The 18,188-nt window shown below is 36.3% G+C and overlaps 1 protein-coding gene across 6 annotated transcripts in view; it reads right to left on the bottom strand.

Annotated features, from left to right (window-relative positions):
• ZNF385D (zinc finger protein 385D) overlaps positions 1-18,188 on the bottom strand; it is a 445,449-nt gene that overhangs the window by 87,340 nt on the left and 339,921 nt on the right. For 5 of the 6 annotated variants that reach the window (XM_067291510.1, XM_067291512.1, XM_067291513.1 and 2 more), the window contains one exon: positions 8,950-9,060. In XM_067291510.1, coding sequence (XP_067147611.1) covers positions 8,950-9,060 — 111 coding nt within the window. The remainder of the gene's footprint in view (positions 1-8,949; positions 9,061-18,188) is intronic. The other variant, XM_067291511.1, reaches the window with a different exon arrangement.

Below are 18,188 nucleotides of genomic sequence, written 5' to 3'. Positions count from 1 at the left end.
GTAAGTGGTTTCTGTTTTTTCCCATCACAGTTGTTCATAAATTTCAGTTGTTTGTTAAAGTTGATGGATTTGGACCGAGGAAGCTGTCAGGAAAAGAAATATCTCAAATATATATAAGTGTAGGGCAACAATTGACAAAGCAGAGGTTTCTCTCTTCACAGTTGCAACAGGCAGTCTTTTCCGTGAATGCAACATGTGAGAGAATTGGCAGAGAGAGACTCTTTTTTTTCCCTTTTATAGTTTCATCTGTCTATACCAAATTCCCTCATGTATATAATGGTATTTTCCAATGTACAGTTGAAGCATATTAAAGCATTATCTTCATTCCCACAATTCCAGTCAAAGACATCCTAAGAAAATCCAGTTAGCCACTACCTGCCCAACATTAGCATTTGAATTTCAGTTCCATTATGTCCCCCCACCAGGCACAAAATCTTCCTGGCACTATTGTACTGCAAAGAATGTAGATACAGAATCCAATTCATTAAAAACACTGGAAATGGATATATTATTTGCCTGGAAGTCATCTTAGTGACTGACAGAGAGTCCACATTAAGCACTTTCCTGACATTGAAAGCAGGTTGTGGAAATTCTACAGCCCGTCAGACCATTTAGCTCTGCATTTTTTTTTATATTAATTTCATGTTATCTCATTCATTCCTGTGTTCTAATTTAATCACTTTGAAGAGAAGGGAAACTTTTGACAGTAACAAGCATGGATGTGTTCGAACATAGGAAGGAGGCTGCTTTTATTTCAGACTTTCTTTCTTATTAAATGCTCTCACCTTAGCCTTTCCCTCTTTCTTTTGCTGCTCTTTGCAGTTCTGAGATCATTTGAGGCCAGGCATAAGTTAAAAGTTGGCCCCAAAAGGCAGATACTGGAACCATTCATTTCAGTGCTAGAAGCAGAAACCTTTTAAACCATTTGTCTCCATATTCCACAGTTAGAATACTGGTCATTAATCTTTTGCAAATTATAAACAAGACTATCAAAGAGAAGCTTTGCCTTTTCACAGATCATTTCTAGCAAAGTCAAATGATTTGCAGATGTCAAACCTTTTGCACAACTGATTTGCTTTATCAAAAATGTGAGTGCTTTTAAAATGAAATAACCTGGTAGAATAAGAAGAGGTAAGAAGCATGAGTTGTCAGACGCTAGTAAAAAAAAAAAAGTAAATGTTTTATATCATCTTTAAGCCCTAACACAGCAACAGCTGTTGATCATAATGTTTTAATTTCTCCAGCACCATGTTCATATGCTGACTCTGATGTTGAGCAGGCCTGGATTTTGGTCATGTCTCCTTAGCCCCTTCACAGGGACCAGGAAGCATTAGACACTACTTGCTCCTGAACATAGAAACTATCTCTTCACCTGCCTCAGCTGTATGCAGCTGGAGACTGAATTTTGGGGAGGAAGGCATGAGTCTCTCAGTGTGAATACAGTGGACACCAAGTGACTCCATGTCTCCCCACCAGCAACAAACTGAGTAATCAGCTGACATTCAGAGCATGCTTTTTTTAAAGATCAATAACTTAAACCTTTGCCTCTTCCCTACTGCCTTTTCGTACTCAGGCAATGCTTTTGTGAGCCTGATACCCCTGGGCTAGTCCACGTCCTGCAACAGCACAGAGGTTTCCTGGTTTCCTATGTGGAGTAGATTGCTTTCTCTATAAGAGAGGAGATAGGCACCAGGATTAGTGAAGAGTTAGTGTAGAGAGCTCCATACCTTATGGGCCACTGAGAAACTACTCACAGCACTTACTGAGCTGACCCCAAAATCTTTGACTTGTATACAGTACTTAAGAGGTAAGGGAATTTCATCATCCTTAGGATAGCACTCAGGGGACTCAGTTCAACACCTCCAAAAGTACTCAGAAGCTAAACAGGAAGGTAAATCAGATATGGATAATTTATGCTTCTAGGTTGTATAGATGCATAAGAATATCATATAGAAGGTGAAAACTATGTAATAAATACTTTATACAACAAAAGAAAATTATTTATGCTTTCTATTAACCATTCTGAAAATGTTTTAAGAAAGTATATGGCATGTGAAAATTATTAAATCCTCTTCTGGATTTCTTAATTTATAAATTAAGTTACATATTTTCTATATGAAAAAAGGTTCCCCACAACCATCTCAGAACAAAACAACATCAAAGAGAAGATATAATTTAAGTCAAAAACATGAAATTATTTTCTTTCAAAATACAGGGCACAGTCAAAAATAAAAGTTCCAGTTCTCCAATATGGGAAAGAGGTGCACAGGTCTTGACTGCAATTTGTATTCCTGTCCCAGCCTTTAAAACTGTAGTCTAGGAAAGAGAAGGTAATGCTTCTAAAATGTGCTGTCTATGCCTATAAAAACAGAAGCCACTGAATTTCCAGCTGGGCAGAAAAAACTATTGGGTTGTTCTCAAATTTGTCATGTATGCAATGTAAGTGCAAAATATTCTGTACTATTTGCTTTTAGAATGCCAAAAATCACATATCTTGACTAATTTTTTTAGCAATTCTTTACATTTTCCACAATGTATTGATATAAATGCCAGATATCCCATGGAAATCTCTGCACTAATCACTTTCTGTGATTATTTACTACTTTTCCCAAAGAATACTATAAACCAGCATCTCTGGAAAAGTGTTGACCTATGAGTATATTTCCATTCTGACTCACATTCTGATCTCAAATGAATGGCATGTGCAATTCCACATTTGAAATCAGTATTTGTTTCTTCTAACGTTGAACTCCATAGTACAGGAAAGATAGTGTATCACTAGAAAGAAGCAGCGTATATTGAAGTCATTAATTCTGGAACAAGATTTATTACTGGAGAAGTAAAAGTTAACACTATACCCTCATAGAGTAACAACAGCTTCAAAGGGATGCTGAGAATCCATAGGTTTTTGCATAGAAGAGTCCTCTTACAGAAGTAGGCTGATAACTTCATAGAACATAGATTTATCAGTTTAGAAAGACCAGAAGAAAAATTGGCCTGAGATAATAGATAAAGATGCTTGATGGCTAGCAATACCTGCAACAGTTGCGTAAGGAAGGAAGGTGTTTGTTATAACTCAAGCAGAAACTGTTGCTTTTATACCAAAACAGGATTCTAAACCTATATTAGGTTAAATGTAAATCTAAATCCAGAATAGGAGATATAGTTAAAACATGCACGGAATACAAACGTGGTTATAACCACAAAGAGAACAGTGACTGAGGCAAATAGTATACATGGCTTCAAATACCATTTAGGTGTATCTCTGAAGAGTAAGTCAAAAAACAACAGAGTTGAAATTGGGAAGGTGAAATTCTAAATAACCTCAAGCGATTAGCTTTATCAGGTTTTCCTGGTCGTTAATGGACCAACTTTTGAAAGGTCTTTGCAAACAGAAGCCCAGTCCATAGTCTGTCCATCACCTGACACAGACAACAAATGAAGTCTCTACTACCTCTTTAAAACCGCAGAAACAGTTTTGAAGTTAGTCAAGCAGGAGGTCAGCTAGTCCAGCTATCAGCTCCAGGATAGCACTGAGTGTATCTGACAATCCTCAGAAATGGGTGTCTGACTTGTTAAGACCCTCCACTGACAGGGAGTCCAACTTTCTCCACATATTCCATTCCAAAATTTCATTACTCTTATTCTTTGTTTCACTGAATAGCCCAACAAAATATTTCTTGATGCAAATTAAGCTATTTCTCCTACTGAAACCAAAGAATACAAAGACCAGTTGGTCATTGTGCTCTTAATAACCCCTTTCATATATTGCAAACCCACTGTATTTTCCTTGTCTTTTCCACTTCATATCCATCCAGTCCTTTCTGCTTTACTCAACTGAGTGATTTTTTTAAATGTCTTGTCATTCTTGTTGATCTCTTCTGAAGTTTGCCATTTGATTATGTTTTTTGCTAAAGTGTGATGACCACTACTGCAAATAATTCCTCATCTAAGGCACTGCTAATTTCAAATACTGTGGAATACTTACCTACCTATTGTTAAATGTAACACTCTTGGAGGAAAAAAAAATCATAGGATTAGTTGGGCTTTGTTTTATCTTGTTTTTTTTTCCCATTAGCACTTGTTGACTTATATTCAGATTATCATTTACTATAATTTCTCTTTGCCTACTAAGCCAGACATTTCTCATTTTACTACTTGTGCATCTAATTTTTCCAGACTAAGCACAGTAGTTTGTGTTTGTTTTTACTGCATTTGTCTGAATTCCAAATTATTTTCTTCAGCTGATAATGATCACTTTGCATTGCAATCCTGTACTTTAAGTACTTGCCACCCTCCACCTTGGTGCCATCCACAAATCTGGTATGTGTATTCTCAATTCTGTCACGCAGATTGTTAATGAAAATTCAGAGTAGTACCAGACGCAGAAGAGACTCCTGCAGATCCTGACTTGTAGCATTCTTTTGTTTTGACAGCAAATCACCAGAAGCTACTCTGAGTACAGTTTTTCAATCTGTTGTGCAACCAGCTTTTAACAATTTCATCTGGACCATATTTCCCTACTTACTTTATAAGGCTGTCACATAGGACTGTATCAATCTTTATTAAAGCCAAAATATATTACACCTACTTATTCCCCATTAACCATTAGGCCAATTGCCCTGTCAAAGGAGAAGATTAGATTGGTTTGATATGATTTGTTCTTGACAAATTCATGTTGGCTGTTTCTTATCACCTTATTATCCCCCAGGTGCTTACAAATTTGCTAATCATTTGTTCTAGATACCAAGTATAACCTAAACAGCCTATAAGTCCTCTGGTCCTGCTATTTTCCCCAAGAAAGTTAGCAATGTAGTACAATACTATGTAGCTATGTTTGGTCCTCATACTTCATAAAACCTTGAGTATTCTTTTACCAGCACAGAACCTTTTGAATCCTTATGACCTTGTACTGCTGACTTGTGTATCAATTCAGAGGTCATGTTTGCTTTATAAGGGCAGAGAAAAACAACGTAAAAAAACAACGAATAAGGACTCTCTGAAAAGCATTCATCTCATGATTTTCAGAACTTTGCTATTGTTGCTATTTAAGTCAAACAATTATTTCTGGCTAACACATTTGGAAATACTTCTAGAGTGCATCAGAATGGAGTTCAAGTCCTGCAAGCACATCAAAACACTGCCCAACCTTTCATGAAAGGCAAGCTGTATTATCACTCAGGCATCTGCATTCAACAAGAGAGAAAAGAGAGAACCCCTTTGCAAGAATTGACTTGGCTAACAGACACTATTGCTACCTAGACGAAATGATGAAATTAGAAATGCTGGCAAAGCAACATGGCAAGGTCAAGACAGGTAAATATAAGGAAAATTTAGTAAGCTACTTTTTTTTCCAAGTCAGCATTTCTGATTTTTTTTTCAGTGAGTTTTAGCAGAGGCTTTACTCATATAACTACCTGTAGGTACATGAGTTGTCCTTCTGAAGTCAGTTGGACTTCATTCTGCAGAGTGCTTTAACAGACGTTTAATGTTTTCTACAAAGTATGTATTTAACAGCTCTTCTGAATCAGTGCAGCAGCACTTAGCAGCTGGCAAAACCTAAATGGCAACTCACAAGCTTGTAGCTAAGCATGTACTTAAGTGTTTTGCCCTGTATTGGATGCACAATATGAACACTGAGCTCTCTCAATACAAAATAAATATAAAATAAAAAAAGTTCACCGCTTGAAACAGACTCCACAGAACCTACCTCTGCTGTTCTAATGTTTTTTCTCAGCATGGACAGACTTTGGTTACTTGCTCATTCCTCCCTTCCCTTGTATGAGAAGATTTATTTTAAAAAGAAACACCGAACACACAGCTGTCATGAAGATTTATAGATAACTCCTTTAGAAAGAAGCTAAACGATTTTAGACTATTGTACTGCCTTTTCTCATTTTTCTTTGAAACATAATTTTGATACCATGTAACCAGAAAAAAAGCTCTTCTGCACTGAAAGAAATCTGTATCAAAGGGGAGAAAATTCTGTATTTTCTACAAAAATGAAAAAACTCACAGGCCAGTTTTATTGTAAACATTTTCATAATACTGTCATGCAGTAGGTAAATGGAATTTCTCTTCATTACTGTCTGATAAATCCTATCTCTGGTATCTAAAAATAAAGATGCATCAGTAGAACAGCCACAAAGCTGCAGGTTTCTGAGCAGAAAAGCTATTTATTGTTCTTATGGCTTTAAATCATGTTCAACAAAATGTGGTGGAAATGAAAGGTAGGAATATTAAGTAAATGAAAACTTTTTCATTAAAATTGAAGCAAAATTTACAATGTGTGTAAGCTTGCCATTCACACAGTAAAGCTATCAAAAATTAATAACTAATAGCTATTTTTCTTCAGAATAACCTTTCCTTTGCATCTGAACACTATTTCCCCCCCTTTTTGCTACAGAAACTAGCGGAGGTTCAGAATTACCCACAACACTGTGGAACTTAGCTCCGCCTATTCTATTCACATTGCAGACAAGCATTTCCAAAATTGCAGTGAAACACTGACTGCTTATTATGGAACGCATTTCTTGAAAAGCCTCAGTAGAGCACAGTGGTAGTAACTTTATGCACTAGAGTGAGAAGAGACGTCCATGAATCTCTTCTGGTTAGAAAAGAATAGGGGAAGAGACACTGTCCCAGGTTAATTACTAGGCAGCATTTAGAATCTAATCTCCCCACCAATCAGAAACGCTGGGGATGCTTTAAAAATTAGTTGAATATTAAAAGGAGAAAGTGAAAGATATTCAGCAAGAAAGAAGGTCTCTCTAGTGCTATTGAGCTGCTTTGAGAGGATCACTAGAACAACCTTCCACTGAACAGTGCTGGAGAACTGGAGTTCAAGCCTCTATCACTTCAAGGTGTGAAGGGATGACTAAGTATCTGCTTAGCAGATTTTCTTCCAGGAGTTTGCTGCGAACAATCTAAATGAATAGATTCCTTCTGAGACTAGTTTATTTGAAACTGTAGGCAATTCTAGAAATGGCCATTGTTTCTTCCCTTTTCTTCTTTGGAATTCTTTCCAACAGCAGCAGAAGAGGAAGATTATCATGGCATACCAGTCACCTGAGTTAGCTGTATCAGTGTCCAGTGATATATTGTTTGCTTCTGTATAGAAGACTTTTTATTGCCTCACTTCCCTCTGGAAAATACCTAGCTCCCATCAGCCAGAAAATTTTCCACTCTGTGTATCAATCATCTGAGTTGTGTATCTGTTAATGACTAAGTCAGTTTAATGATGTGTTCAACCTTTCTTTTATCTGAATCTTTTTGCAGACTATTAAATTATATTCCCACTTTGAAAGGAGGTGTTTCACTTTCGTATCTAATACTAAGGTGTTTGATATCTCTTGCAGATATACACTCTGATTCAGCGCGACACTCTTTTTCCTTAGATGAAGTTGAAAATTCTGAAAGATCAGCCAGGCTGCTGAGCCAGTCAGATCTGCTGTTGCTCAAAGGTTTCCATCCTCCCTTAAATTGCAGTTCATCAGAACCCCCCTCCTGTCAATGGCTTGGTATCCACAGTCATAATTCTAGTATCTAGTTTCTTAACAGAAGAAGCTAATTTGATCAGACTCTCCCATTTTTATCCATGGAGGACACAACAGCTCCAGGTGACATACTATCCTTCTTAGCATCACCGTTTGATAATGATGTCAATGTTGCAAAAGGAAGGTGTCCGTTTAGTCCATGAACTAGAAAAGCTAGAGTTCCCAATGAAAGTAAATACTTGATGCTGACTGGTCTGGAAATCATGACCAGGATCTTGTTAAAATTCTTTCTAAGCAATAAAAAGTTGATGGGGATGAAGAGCATTATTTTAATCCTGAGGTGGCCAATCCTTTACAGAAGGCATCAGGGATCAATTTAGGTTTTTGACAAGTTCATGACTTCAATAAGTAATTGATAAACTAAAAACAGGTTGATTAACAGTTTATAAATAGCTGCCCACAATGAAGCAGTAGCAAACAAGACTTCTTTCACATGACTAGCACCAGGAAGGAACTTTGTGGGCATCTCTGGGTTGGACCTTACACTACATTCAAATATTTTTAACTTTGTGGACATCTCTGGGTTGGACTTTACACTACATTCAAACATTTTTATTTTGACAGAGGTGATTTCCATATAAAAGTTAGTGAAACAGGCAATAACTGAAAGACATTTGGAAGGGGTAAATAACTTTCCACCAGAGAGACACACATCATGAAACTTCCTGGACAGACTAGCAGAAGTTAATATATTTCACTGTGTCAAGTTTTGTATGCAGAGATAATGCTGCCAGAGTGAAACTCTGAGAGGCTTTTCTATGACAGAACAGGTATTCCTTGGCAAGGAGCAGCACAGCACAGATTTCTTCAGTAGCTACTGAGTGGGGGGGTCTCCTCTCTATGTTAGAGACCATCTCTCCAGTTCAGTTTGCTCTGCTTAACTGTTGGAGTGAAAGGGTGCAAGGTAGGAGACAACTGGCAAAAATCAGCTGCTTTATTTATTTTATTTATTTTCTACAATTCTGGCTAGGCAGAGATATTGTCGTAAGGGTAGAGAAAAGGAGGGCAGTTCCACAAGGACTAAAAGCACATCTGAACAGCTTACATATAAGGGAAGAGAAGGAAGGCAAACATAACCAGGACTGGTAGAGAAATTAGGACCCAGCAAATATTTTATCCTTATTAGCAGTAATGGATCAATCCATTTTCCCTTTACCCTCTGTGCAGCACAACGGAAGTTGATGACCTTACAGGAATACATGGAGGGAAAATATGGCCTGGTGTATAAAAACTACCAAATAATTCTGTTTATTTGCAGCATCCTAAAGCCTCTTCACCTCCTGAGCCACAAACTAGAATCATGATGTTTCATTTAGGTTCAATTTATGCAAATCATTGCACATCCTAGAAGATAAGTACACATTTCTGATCTGATATGAAATGATCAACTTACATCAGAATTAAATCTCAGCTGGCAAATGTTGCATGATATGATTTGCTTTCTTCGATGAGGAAGAGGAACTCCGAATGTATGATTTATTACAGCTTTTTGAATTGGGTCCATCTGTAAAGAGAGAAGAAAAGAGAGAAATAAAAGCATTTGCTGTTCCACTGTGTGATGTGTATGTAACCTATAATATCAAAAGAGATTCTGCAACACATCATACCATGTTCCATGATACAGCAAACTACTCTTTTTCTTAAAAAAAATAGTATTTTTTATGCTTTTTTACAAAAAAAGTAATGTAAAAAGGAACAAAGAAAAGTGTCATTAGATATCTTTAAATGCATAACCTTAGTTCAGTTCTACATGTACCAATCTTCCTTTACTGAAGAAACTAAAAGCTGTAGACAGCGAACAAGTTTACCTACAAAAACACTAATTTATATTTTTATGTCATACAAGAGCAAGCTCTTCTAAATGAAGTAGGGACATTTTAAATAAAATGCCTAAGAAAAGGATCGATGACAATGTGAAAGGATATTATACACAAATAACACTACAACAACACACAATAGTCCCATATTATGAAAAAATTGATTATATCCCAGGATTCAATAAATAATTTTTTTCTATAAAACAACTTCTGCATAACCTAAGAAAAATCTAAATCTTCCATGAGTATCTGGAAATTATTTTCATGGCCATTTAGAAGAAGCTATTTATTCTTAATAAATCCTAGTTTAAGGATGAATTTCAACTTTCATGAAAAGCATTATTCTAAACAAACCTCTACTAGAAAGCTGATCTGTCTGCTAGTCAGAGTCCTGTAGGAAATGTTTCATTTTGGCACAAAATTTCACAAAAGCTACTCAGGAGATTTCACTGGGAAGATTGAAATCCACTTCCCCAGATCTACTGGTCAAAATGATTTATATTTCTTTTTTACAATAAGCATTTGACAGCTATTTTTTAAATCTAATAACAGCTTTACAATAACTTGGTTAAGTCACCGATGGTTTTTATCTTTGAAGTGTATTGTTAAAAATTCAGAGAATTTGATGAAGCAAATACAACTAATCATTTAGCTCTGATGGTAACCAGCATTCAGACAGCATAATTTGTACATGTCTGGAGAAAATTTTTTTTCTGTGCTCATATTTTTTTTCTATGCTCATATGCCCATGATTCATTTCTTTCTAATCAGTTAGCAAAGGGTTATTTGATAAATAAAGAATCATAGCTTTTCCTCAGAGTAATCAATGATTCATGGAAGCTGAAATGGTAGACAGTCATGGCCTCCTATTGCAGTGCATCCAGAAAAGCTCACTACAGAAATATTGCATCACCTGACAGCTGTTCAGTGCCAGTTGTGAAATAGGTCATGATCTTAAACTAACTTCTTTGGAAAGAAATTCAGATCAGTAAAAAAAAAGGAACATGCAATACGGCAGAGCTTTACAGAAAGGTTTTGAAGAAATGTTCAGTTTGAACATCCTCTTCAATTTTGTTGCAAAAGTCAAATACCTCATACATTTGTACAATCACGAGCACAAAAGAGCACCAACCCCAGCTAGAACATAGGGATGCCGCTGTAGCATAACTAAAGAATAACACTGATGGCCAAAGGCAGAGAACATCACGCTCTGAAACACCACAGCATGCTGAGTAAGACGATGTGAACACTTTCTGCTGTGATCGAACCATATGCTTGGGGCACTATTTTTTTCCTCTGTAACATAATCCTGAAAAAGCCCACGGTACAAAAATACTATTGCACAGACTAGGAAGAGGAAAACCACACAGGAAAAGTAAATAGACCGTAACAGCTCTTCTTTTTTCCACTGTTCTACCACCCAAGAGATGCCTTCTAAAGCCAGCAGATCCAGTACATATGTACCCTGGGATTCTCAACACTAAAGTATAACCTTGTCTTAACCAACACTATTTCATAGCTGCTGAAGTTTGGAGAAATTCAGCCTAAATTTTTAAAGAAATTTAGGCACTCTTCCACTCACGACAGCAAATCTAAAATGCATAGGGAAACCTCAAGCTTAGATAAAAGAATAGGTTAGTACATGGTAATAAGATATTGTGTATTATTTGATCCAGTTTAACTGTTTGCCTGCACATTCTTACCCACAATTGTGAGATATTATTAGTTTAACCTTCAGTGTAAACTAAGGGTTAAACTAATTCAAGTTATCTCACAAGTGCCATAAGATAAGAAAGTTTATGTATTCGATCTCTAATCTCACCAATTTTCCTGAGTGCCTTGGATGTTATACTTGGGCCCACGTAGCTGAAGAACTAATTCTCTACTGAACTGTTAAACTATCCCGTGATAATTCATACATGGATTCAAACTAGTAGCTGATATGCTGAAAGTTCACACCACACTTACATTGTTATAATATGTTTCTATCCTTTACCATTAAGCAAATCTTGAAAGTGGCTCCTGTCTGTAGTTTTGTATACCTTGCATGTGCTGATAGGTACTTTGGTATCCTTGCAGATTACTGATATTTTTATCATGTTTACATAATAAAAAATGTTTTTTGAACATAATAGGTCCACATCTTTTCTTGACTCAGCCACAGGTTTTAATTTCTACATTTTCCTCTCTTTTCCAGAGCTGCTCTTCTCCCGCCATTCTTCTTCTCCTAATGCACTGGCCCCTTGATTATGTACAACAGAAAAGGGTGATATCCACCACAACCAGATAATCTAGAACCGTTTACCATAGTTCTTGTGCTTATGTAAGGAATGATGGCTTACATCAACGTGCCGGCGTTGTTAGCAAGGTACAGAAATGTCACCCTGTTCATTTAAAATCAGGGTGCCAATACAAAAGTGCTTGAAGTGTTAGAGAAAATGTACTGTGGGCTGGAGCAACTAATTTTTTTGAGAGTTGCATTCACCTGTCTTCACAGTAACGATCCCAGCTCCAAACAGATGGATTTCTGGTGGAACTGATGCTCGCATACTGAGAATGAGGCAAATCATTTTCAGAATTTAAAAAATTCTGAATGTGGGGAACAGTTTATCTATTTTACATTTAATTTTATTTTAGTCTCATGTAAAATATGGGGTCTCTTTCTAAATCTTTGTACAGATTTTCTCATGTTTATCTGCTGATACAGAAATCCATTTGCACATTTTCCTTTCCCTTTTTAAAAATGCAGACTTCTAGACACATAGCTACATATAGCATGGCCTTATAGTGAACTGGATAATTTGTGTTTGCAGCTTTAAAATAAAAAGTGTTCTGGAGAACCTTCAAGTTAATTAAGAAAAGCTGTTTCAAATGTAAAAAAACCTGTAAGAATCAAAATTTAGCCCCATAAACCCAGATTCTAATAAAGCTGGGGCAGAAAAGTGAATAAGAATGCTAGAGTGGTACTCGGCATTATTATTTTTCCTAGAGATTTCATTTGGAAAAAAACTTCCAATCCATAAATTTCAAATAAACATCCAAAAGCACCAGATAAGCCTCCAGAAGTTTTATACAGGAAATTAGAGAGGTAACAGGATACCTAGGTGCAGCATGATAAGCACTCAGATCTCACAGACACTGGAAGATGGAGGGGAGCCCTGCTGAGAGTCAGAGGAACAAAGAGAAGAAGCTGATTGCCAGGAAAATAGAGAGCAGGGATTGCAGAGAAGTATAAAGAGGGAAATAATATCATATAGCTGAGATAATCAGCAAGCACTGAGATACTTAACAGAATCTCCAAGTACTTTTAGGCTCACTGAATGTTGCTAATTACACATATAAACTGTATTTCAAATTACATAAATGGTATTTTCTTTCAAAATACAAATGATCATGATAAACTGACAAAATTCACTTTTTGCTTGTTATTACTGCTATATTACAATAGCTGGGTTTTTATTTTATTTCTTAGATGTAATTGATTTAATTTACTCCCATTTACAGTGAAGGAAAGAGGGGTTTGCAATTCATGTGAAACATGATTCAGCTGTCAAAGCTGTGCAGAAGCAGAAGAGCAAGGTTTGCAAGATGCCCTTTCATTCCCTTATGCCAACTCATTTGCACTGCAAGTTACAACACGGAGGGGACCAGCTGACCCTATTCTGATATGCTCACTACCTTTTGCCTTCCTACCAACCAGCACTTGGCACTTTATGCATAAAAAGGAATTTGTAGAGCAGGCTGTGTCACACTTTTCCTTGTGGCCAGTCCAGGGACAGCACATTGCTCAAGGTTTACTGCAAACCTCAGGGTTGGGTACTGAAGCTAAATAGAAAAGTTTCACATTTCATTTAGTTCCAATTTTGTTTTCAATACATAAAATACACGGCAATAATTTTGTGTGCTTTTAATTATTCGAGTTGAAACTCATGGCAACATGATACTATTTGCTTCTTTTGATCAAATATTGTATTCCCTTCCCAAGATCTTCAGGTTAAACTGCAACACTTCACTAGAACCCTGTACACGTGAACTGAGGCCATGGCAGAACTTGGCTGCATTATTTCATTTTCTTAGCTTAGACTAATTTGTCTATAATTTGTTTGCACTCTAATTTGTTTTTGCTTTTTTGTTTTAAATTCAACATTGTAAGTCCAGTCATCTTAACTGCATTCTTCTTTCTTCTTGAGCATATCATTGAGAATAAGAGTTCTGCATTTTGTGGACTGCAGATGAATGGAGTGGCTACTGTATGAACACTTCTGGATGAAACATCTACTACAAAATCACTGAGAACTTTGCCCAGGGAATCCTATGTTATCCCATCTGCCTGTGTAACTTACCCCAAATCACCACAGCTGCTATCTTTGAAGGCCTTCTGAAGTCAGGTCTCCATGTGGGTTTTCATTAAATATCTGCAGAAGGCAGAACCTGGGCTGGTAAATATACCTACAGAGAAACTTGATTTTTGAGAAATGTAAATTTTATGTCATTTCCACAAATAATTACCAAGTGTGATTCTTTATGTCAAGAATCCTTTTTTATGAAACTGAAATTCAAATACCTAGATCTTCCTGAATTTCAACAACTTTTTAAATATTTTTTTTATTAGTCCTTTTTATATAGCTTCTGTTCCTGGAGGCAAGGCATGCCTGAGTAAAAACAACAACAAAAACAGATAGCAAAGGAAAGTATGCAAATTTGATCCATAAAGGCTCAAATCCCCAAAGGACAAAAAAAGAAAGGGAGAAATTTTCTTCCTTTTAAAGATGTTGTGTACTAAAGCCATGGGGCATGACGTGTGGTTTCATATGCTTGAGCCTGGCAGTATATTATCTGAATTGCACTAACCTCTGTAGAAAAAAGGTAACTAACTAACTTCTATAGACAAAAGTTAAAAGATGAAGATAATGTGGATCCCCAAAGCCTGTTCAGGGCATACGCTAGGTCTAAAACAGATAAGAAAGAAAGTATTTTTACCAAAACCACAAAGAAATTAGCTGCAAAAGATTGGATCCAATCACTATGGTCCAATACTAAGTGAGCAGAAATACAAGTCAGGTCATTGAAGCTCTCAAGAAATATTTGCCATAGATTGTTTTAGTGGTAATCCACAGTTGCATGGTGAAACAATTACCCATGAAAAGTCTGACCTCCATTACTGGAATAAGAAGGTGAATTCAATGACACAGCTATCAACATCTCTTAGAACTTCTTGAAATTCAGATGCTAATGGAATATAATCACACAGTGAAAATAACCTTAAAGGAATGATCTTCTGAATATGTTTTTTTTACTGTATGTCTGCAGTTCTATATACACATTTAACTGCAGGTACAAAAAGTAAGTCCAACAACCACACTGTAATATTACTGCACTTGCAGGCAAGGTATTAATATCTCCACATGTGAGTTGACTCCTATGTGTAGATCTTGATTATAAAATTCATAGGAAATAAAGATAACTCAGTGGGGGCTCCTTTCATGCATTCTCTTACATCCCACCAAACAGTGAAACTAAAGAATGTCAGAAACTGTGTAAATCCTGTGCCAACCATATATACAATGCCTTGCCAAGTAAAAGAGAATAAAATATTAACAGATTTTCCAACATTTACACTTACTGGTGAACTTAACCCATTCTTAAAACTGCACGATTGATAACACTGAAGAATTAAAACATAAAACTGCCCACTGTATTATAGCTGTGACTTACTAATAGAAGCAGAGAAGAGCAGTTACTAAAGCTACAGCCAGGCTCCTCAATCATGGAAAACCAGTATCATTGATAGCTGGGGGAGGGGAATGTTGATTCAGAAAGTTTCTCTGGGCAGAATTTGAGTATTTCCAGTTGAGAGGCATCTCATGAGAACTGAGCAGTACCTCTCTGATCGCAGTAAAATCAAGAATTCACAATAATTTCCCCTGCAGTCGTGCTGGTCAAATGTACAGCTTCAGTATTATTATATTATATTATATTGTTATATTATTACTTATGTAGTAACTCTGATGTTTTGGAGAACTGCTAGACATTCAGCATAGATACTACAGGCACTCTGCACCTGAGTGGTAGGTCTGTCTGTTTCAGTAGGTGCTGAATATTTACTGCAACTGCAGATACAAGCAGGACAAGATACGTGTGACAGGTCTAAAACTTCCAGGAAGTATTGGACCTCCTGGGTGTCAAATATTGCAGTTGATTTCTGTGTGTGCACATGCATCTCAAACCTCTTTGAAGTCTTCATTTACTGTGCATGTTCAAAATGTGCAACACATAGTAGATATGATACTTTTTAGACCTATAGCTTACAATCTACATGATGCATTCATAATATACTGGTGCCCTGGACAGAAGTAGGACAGTTCAACAGCATCTCAATGATTTGAATGTAAGTATATATGACATTCTGTATTTCCATGAGAAATGCATCCCATAGTTAGGGCTAGCTGTCCAGGTCTTTTTTCAACACAATACTCTGTGAATAAGAAATTTATAAGCTAACCAAAGAATACACTCCAAAAAGAATGATAGGACCAGCTTAGTAATCAAAATAAAATACAACAATGAAGATGCTTCAATATTTTGCTGCTGTGATTTTTGTGCAAATAAAACAATATGATGTCAAATGGTTAAAATACATGTTCTAGATGCGCTACCATGCATGCACTTACAGCTAATTTATTCAGTTTTGCCCTAGTAATTATGATGAATAATTATGCATTGAATTGAATTCAGCATTATGCATTTCTTAGTGTCTACCATTTCTGCTCCTACTGATGAAACAGGGTAACACTAAGCTGACACTTTTCACATACATAAAAGAGAAACACTATTCAATCCAGTTAAATATAAACCGATTCATAAAAAATACCTGAAAAACTACAATAATGTGCAATATTTGTACAAGAATGACTTTTCACAAAAAAAGAATATTTATCAAAAACAAAACTGTAGTCATTTTCCAAAGAATGTAACTTGTTTAGGTAAATTGAATATTACTTCAGAATGAATTCCCAAAGTTGTCTTTCTATTCTCTTGCTGAAACCTTATAAAAGTATAAGGGTTTTTCTATAATTTTTTTAGATGAAACTATTTAATTGCTGCATTTGACTAGTCGCCTTGCTGATGTGACTCTAGTATTGCTTTCTTCCCGTCTGTTTTTTGTTATTTTTTTCTTGTAGACTTTTCTACTTGGTAATGAGATGCTGAGGCAGCAGCAGCCTTTCTGGCAAACTGCTTGAATATACAGAAACCAGCCAGAGCAAAAGGATTTGCATTTGCAGTGGCATTGTGGAGAAATACAGTAACCACACAGAGATTATGCAAATCCTTACACTCTGATTGTCTAATAATGGTTGTCAGTCAGAAGACAAGAATTTGCATATGCTTGGCTAGTGAGAAATAATCACACAGTGATTATGCTAATCAAACACACTAAACAACATGTGAAGGACTGTCAAACTGGAACAAATCTGTGTATGTATGCATATGTATGCTAAATACAGAGACACACAGTGCTAAAAGAAGAGTAAGGTTACAGAACAGGCCCTTGAAAGATACAAAGAGCCTATAGGCCTTAATTTAACACCTTTATGAATATACATTTTTAAAACATGTTCACATATTTTTCCTGAAAGATTTTGCTTTATTCTGTCCACAAGATGCACAACGTTCACTTAACAAGCAAGTGTTCAATGTTTTGTTTTCTCCACCTGGTTCAATGAATAGCCCTAGACCTCATTGACTGTATAAAGCTCGAACCCTGCTCTCAATGAGATTTATCAGTCTGTTCATTGGCTCTCCTGCAGTCTTCATTGACACAGGATGTGAGTACTTCACAAGCATAATTAATTTATCTTCAAAACTTCTTTGTTAGATAAAAGATGGTATTCTTTTTTATATAAATGGAGAGCACAGGGATGAAGGACAAAGGTGTGCATTAGTTTCAGCTACCCAATGTAATACACCTTACAGTACTTACTATTATATTGCCTTTTATATGTTCGCCACACAGTTCCTGACTTCAGATGCATCTATGAAGGTGCTACACAAACTAAATGCAGCCTTATAATTGTAAGTTAATTGCACAATCCATAAAGTTATCTGTGAAAAGTTTGGGTTAAGTGACTTGCCTCACATCACATAAAAACTCAGAACAACTCCAGGGTGGTATTTAGCTGGTTTTCTGGCATGGGAGGGCCCTTTCTTTTTCTTCAGTCCCATCTCATTCAAAACATGTTTTCCAATTTCTCCAGCAAACAGAGCAAGCATACCATGGATAATAGTCTTCTGAAATACAAAACCATGATTGTTCCCTAGCACTGATGCAAAGGACATACAAAATTCTACTAAGCCCAGAAAATTCTCCCAAAGGACAGAAGATGGAGGAGACCTAAAAGTAGCATGTTTGTCATGTTGTTCAATTATCCAGCAGACAATGCGCAATACTGTGACTGCAGTGTAAGAACAGACTACCATGAAACAGACCACCTTGAAAGTGGCAGAAAAACTCACTCCATTTCTGGTAGGCATTACAAAAGCGATACGGCCAGAAAGGGTGCGTTGTTTATTTTCAAATACTAACTTAAATAAGCAGTGGCAGAGGGTAAAAAAATTATTAAATATATAACAGCTTCTTAAAAGAAGAAGAGAAAAAATTATACTCTCTCTGCACATACCAGTAAAGATAAAAAGCTAAGTTTCACAAATTCCATTTGCTTTCTCAGTTTCAACTGAGAACAAAGCAAAAATAGACTCATGAGAAAAAGAATGTATTAAAAAAAGCTAAGGGCATTTTTACGTGTGGTGCTTAAGA

Source organism: Apteryx mantelli, chromosome 2, assembly GCF_036417845.1.
Source record: "Apteryx mantelli isolate bAptMan1 chromosome 2, bAptMan1.hap1, whole genome shotgun sequence".
Taxonomy (NCBI): Eukaryota; Metazoa; Chordata; class Aves; order Apterygiformes; family Apterygidae; genus Apteryx; species Apteryx mantelli.
The sequence above is the reverse complement of the archived record's forward strand: the minus strand, read 5'-3'. Positions and strand labels throughout refer to the sequence as shown.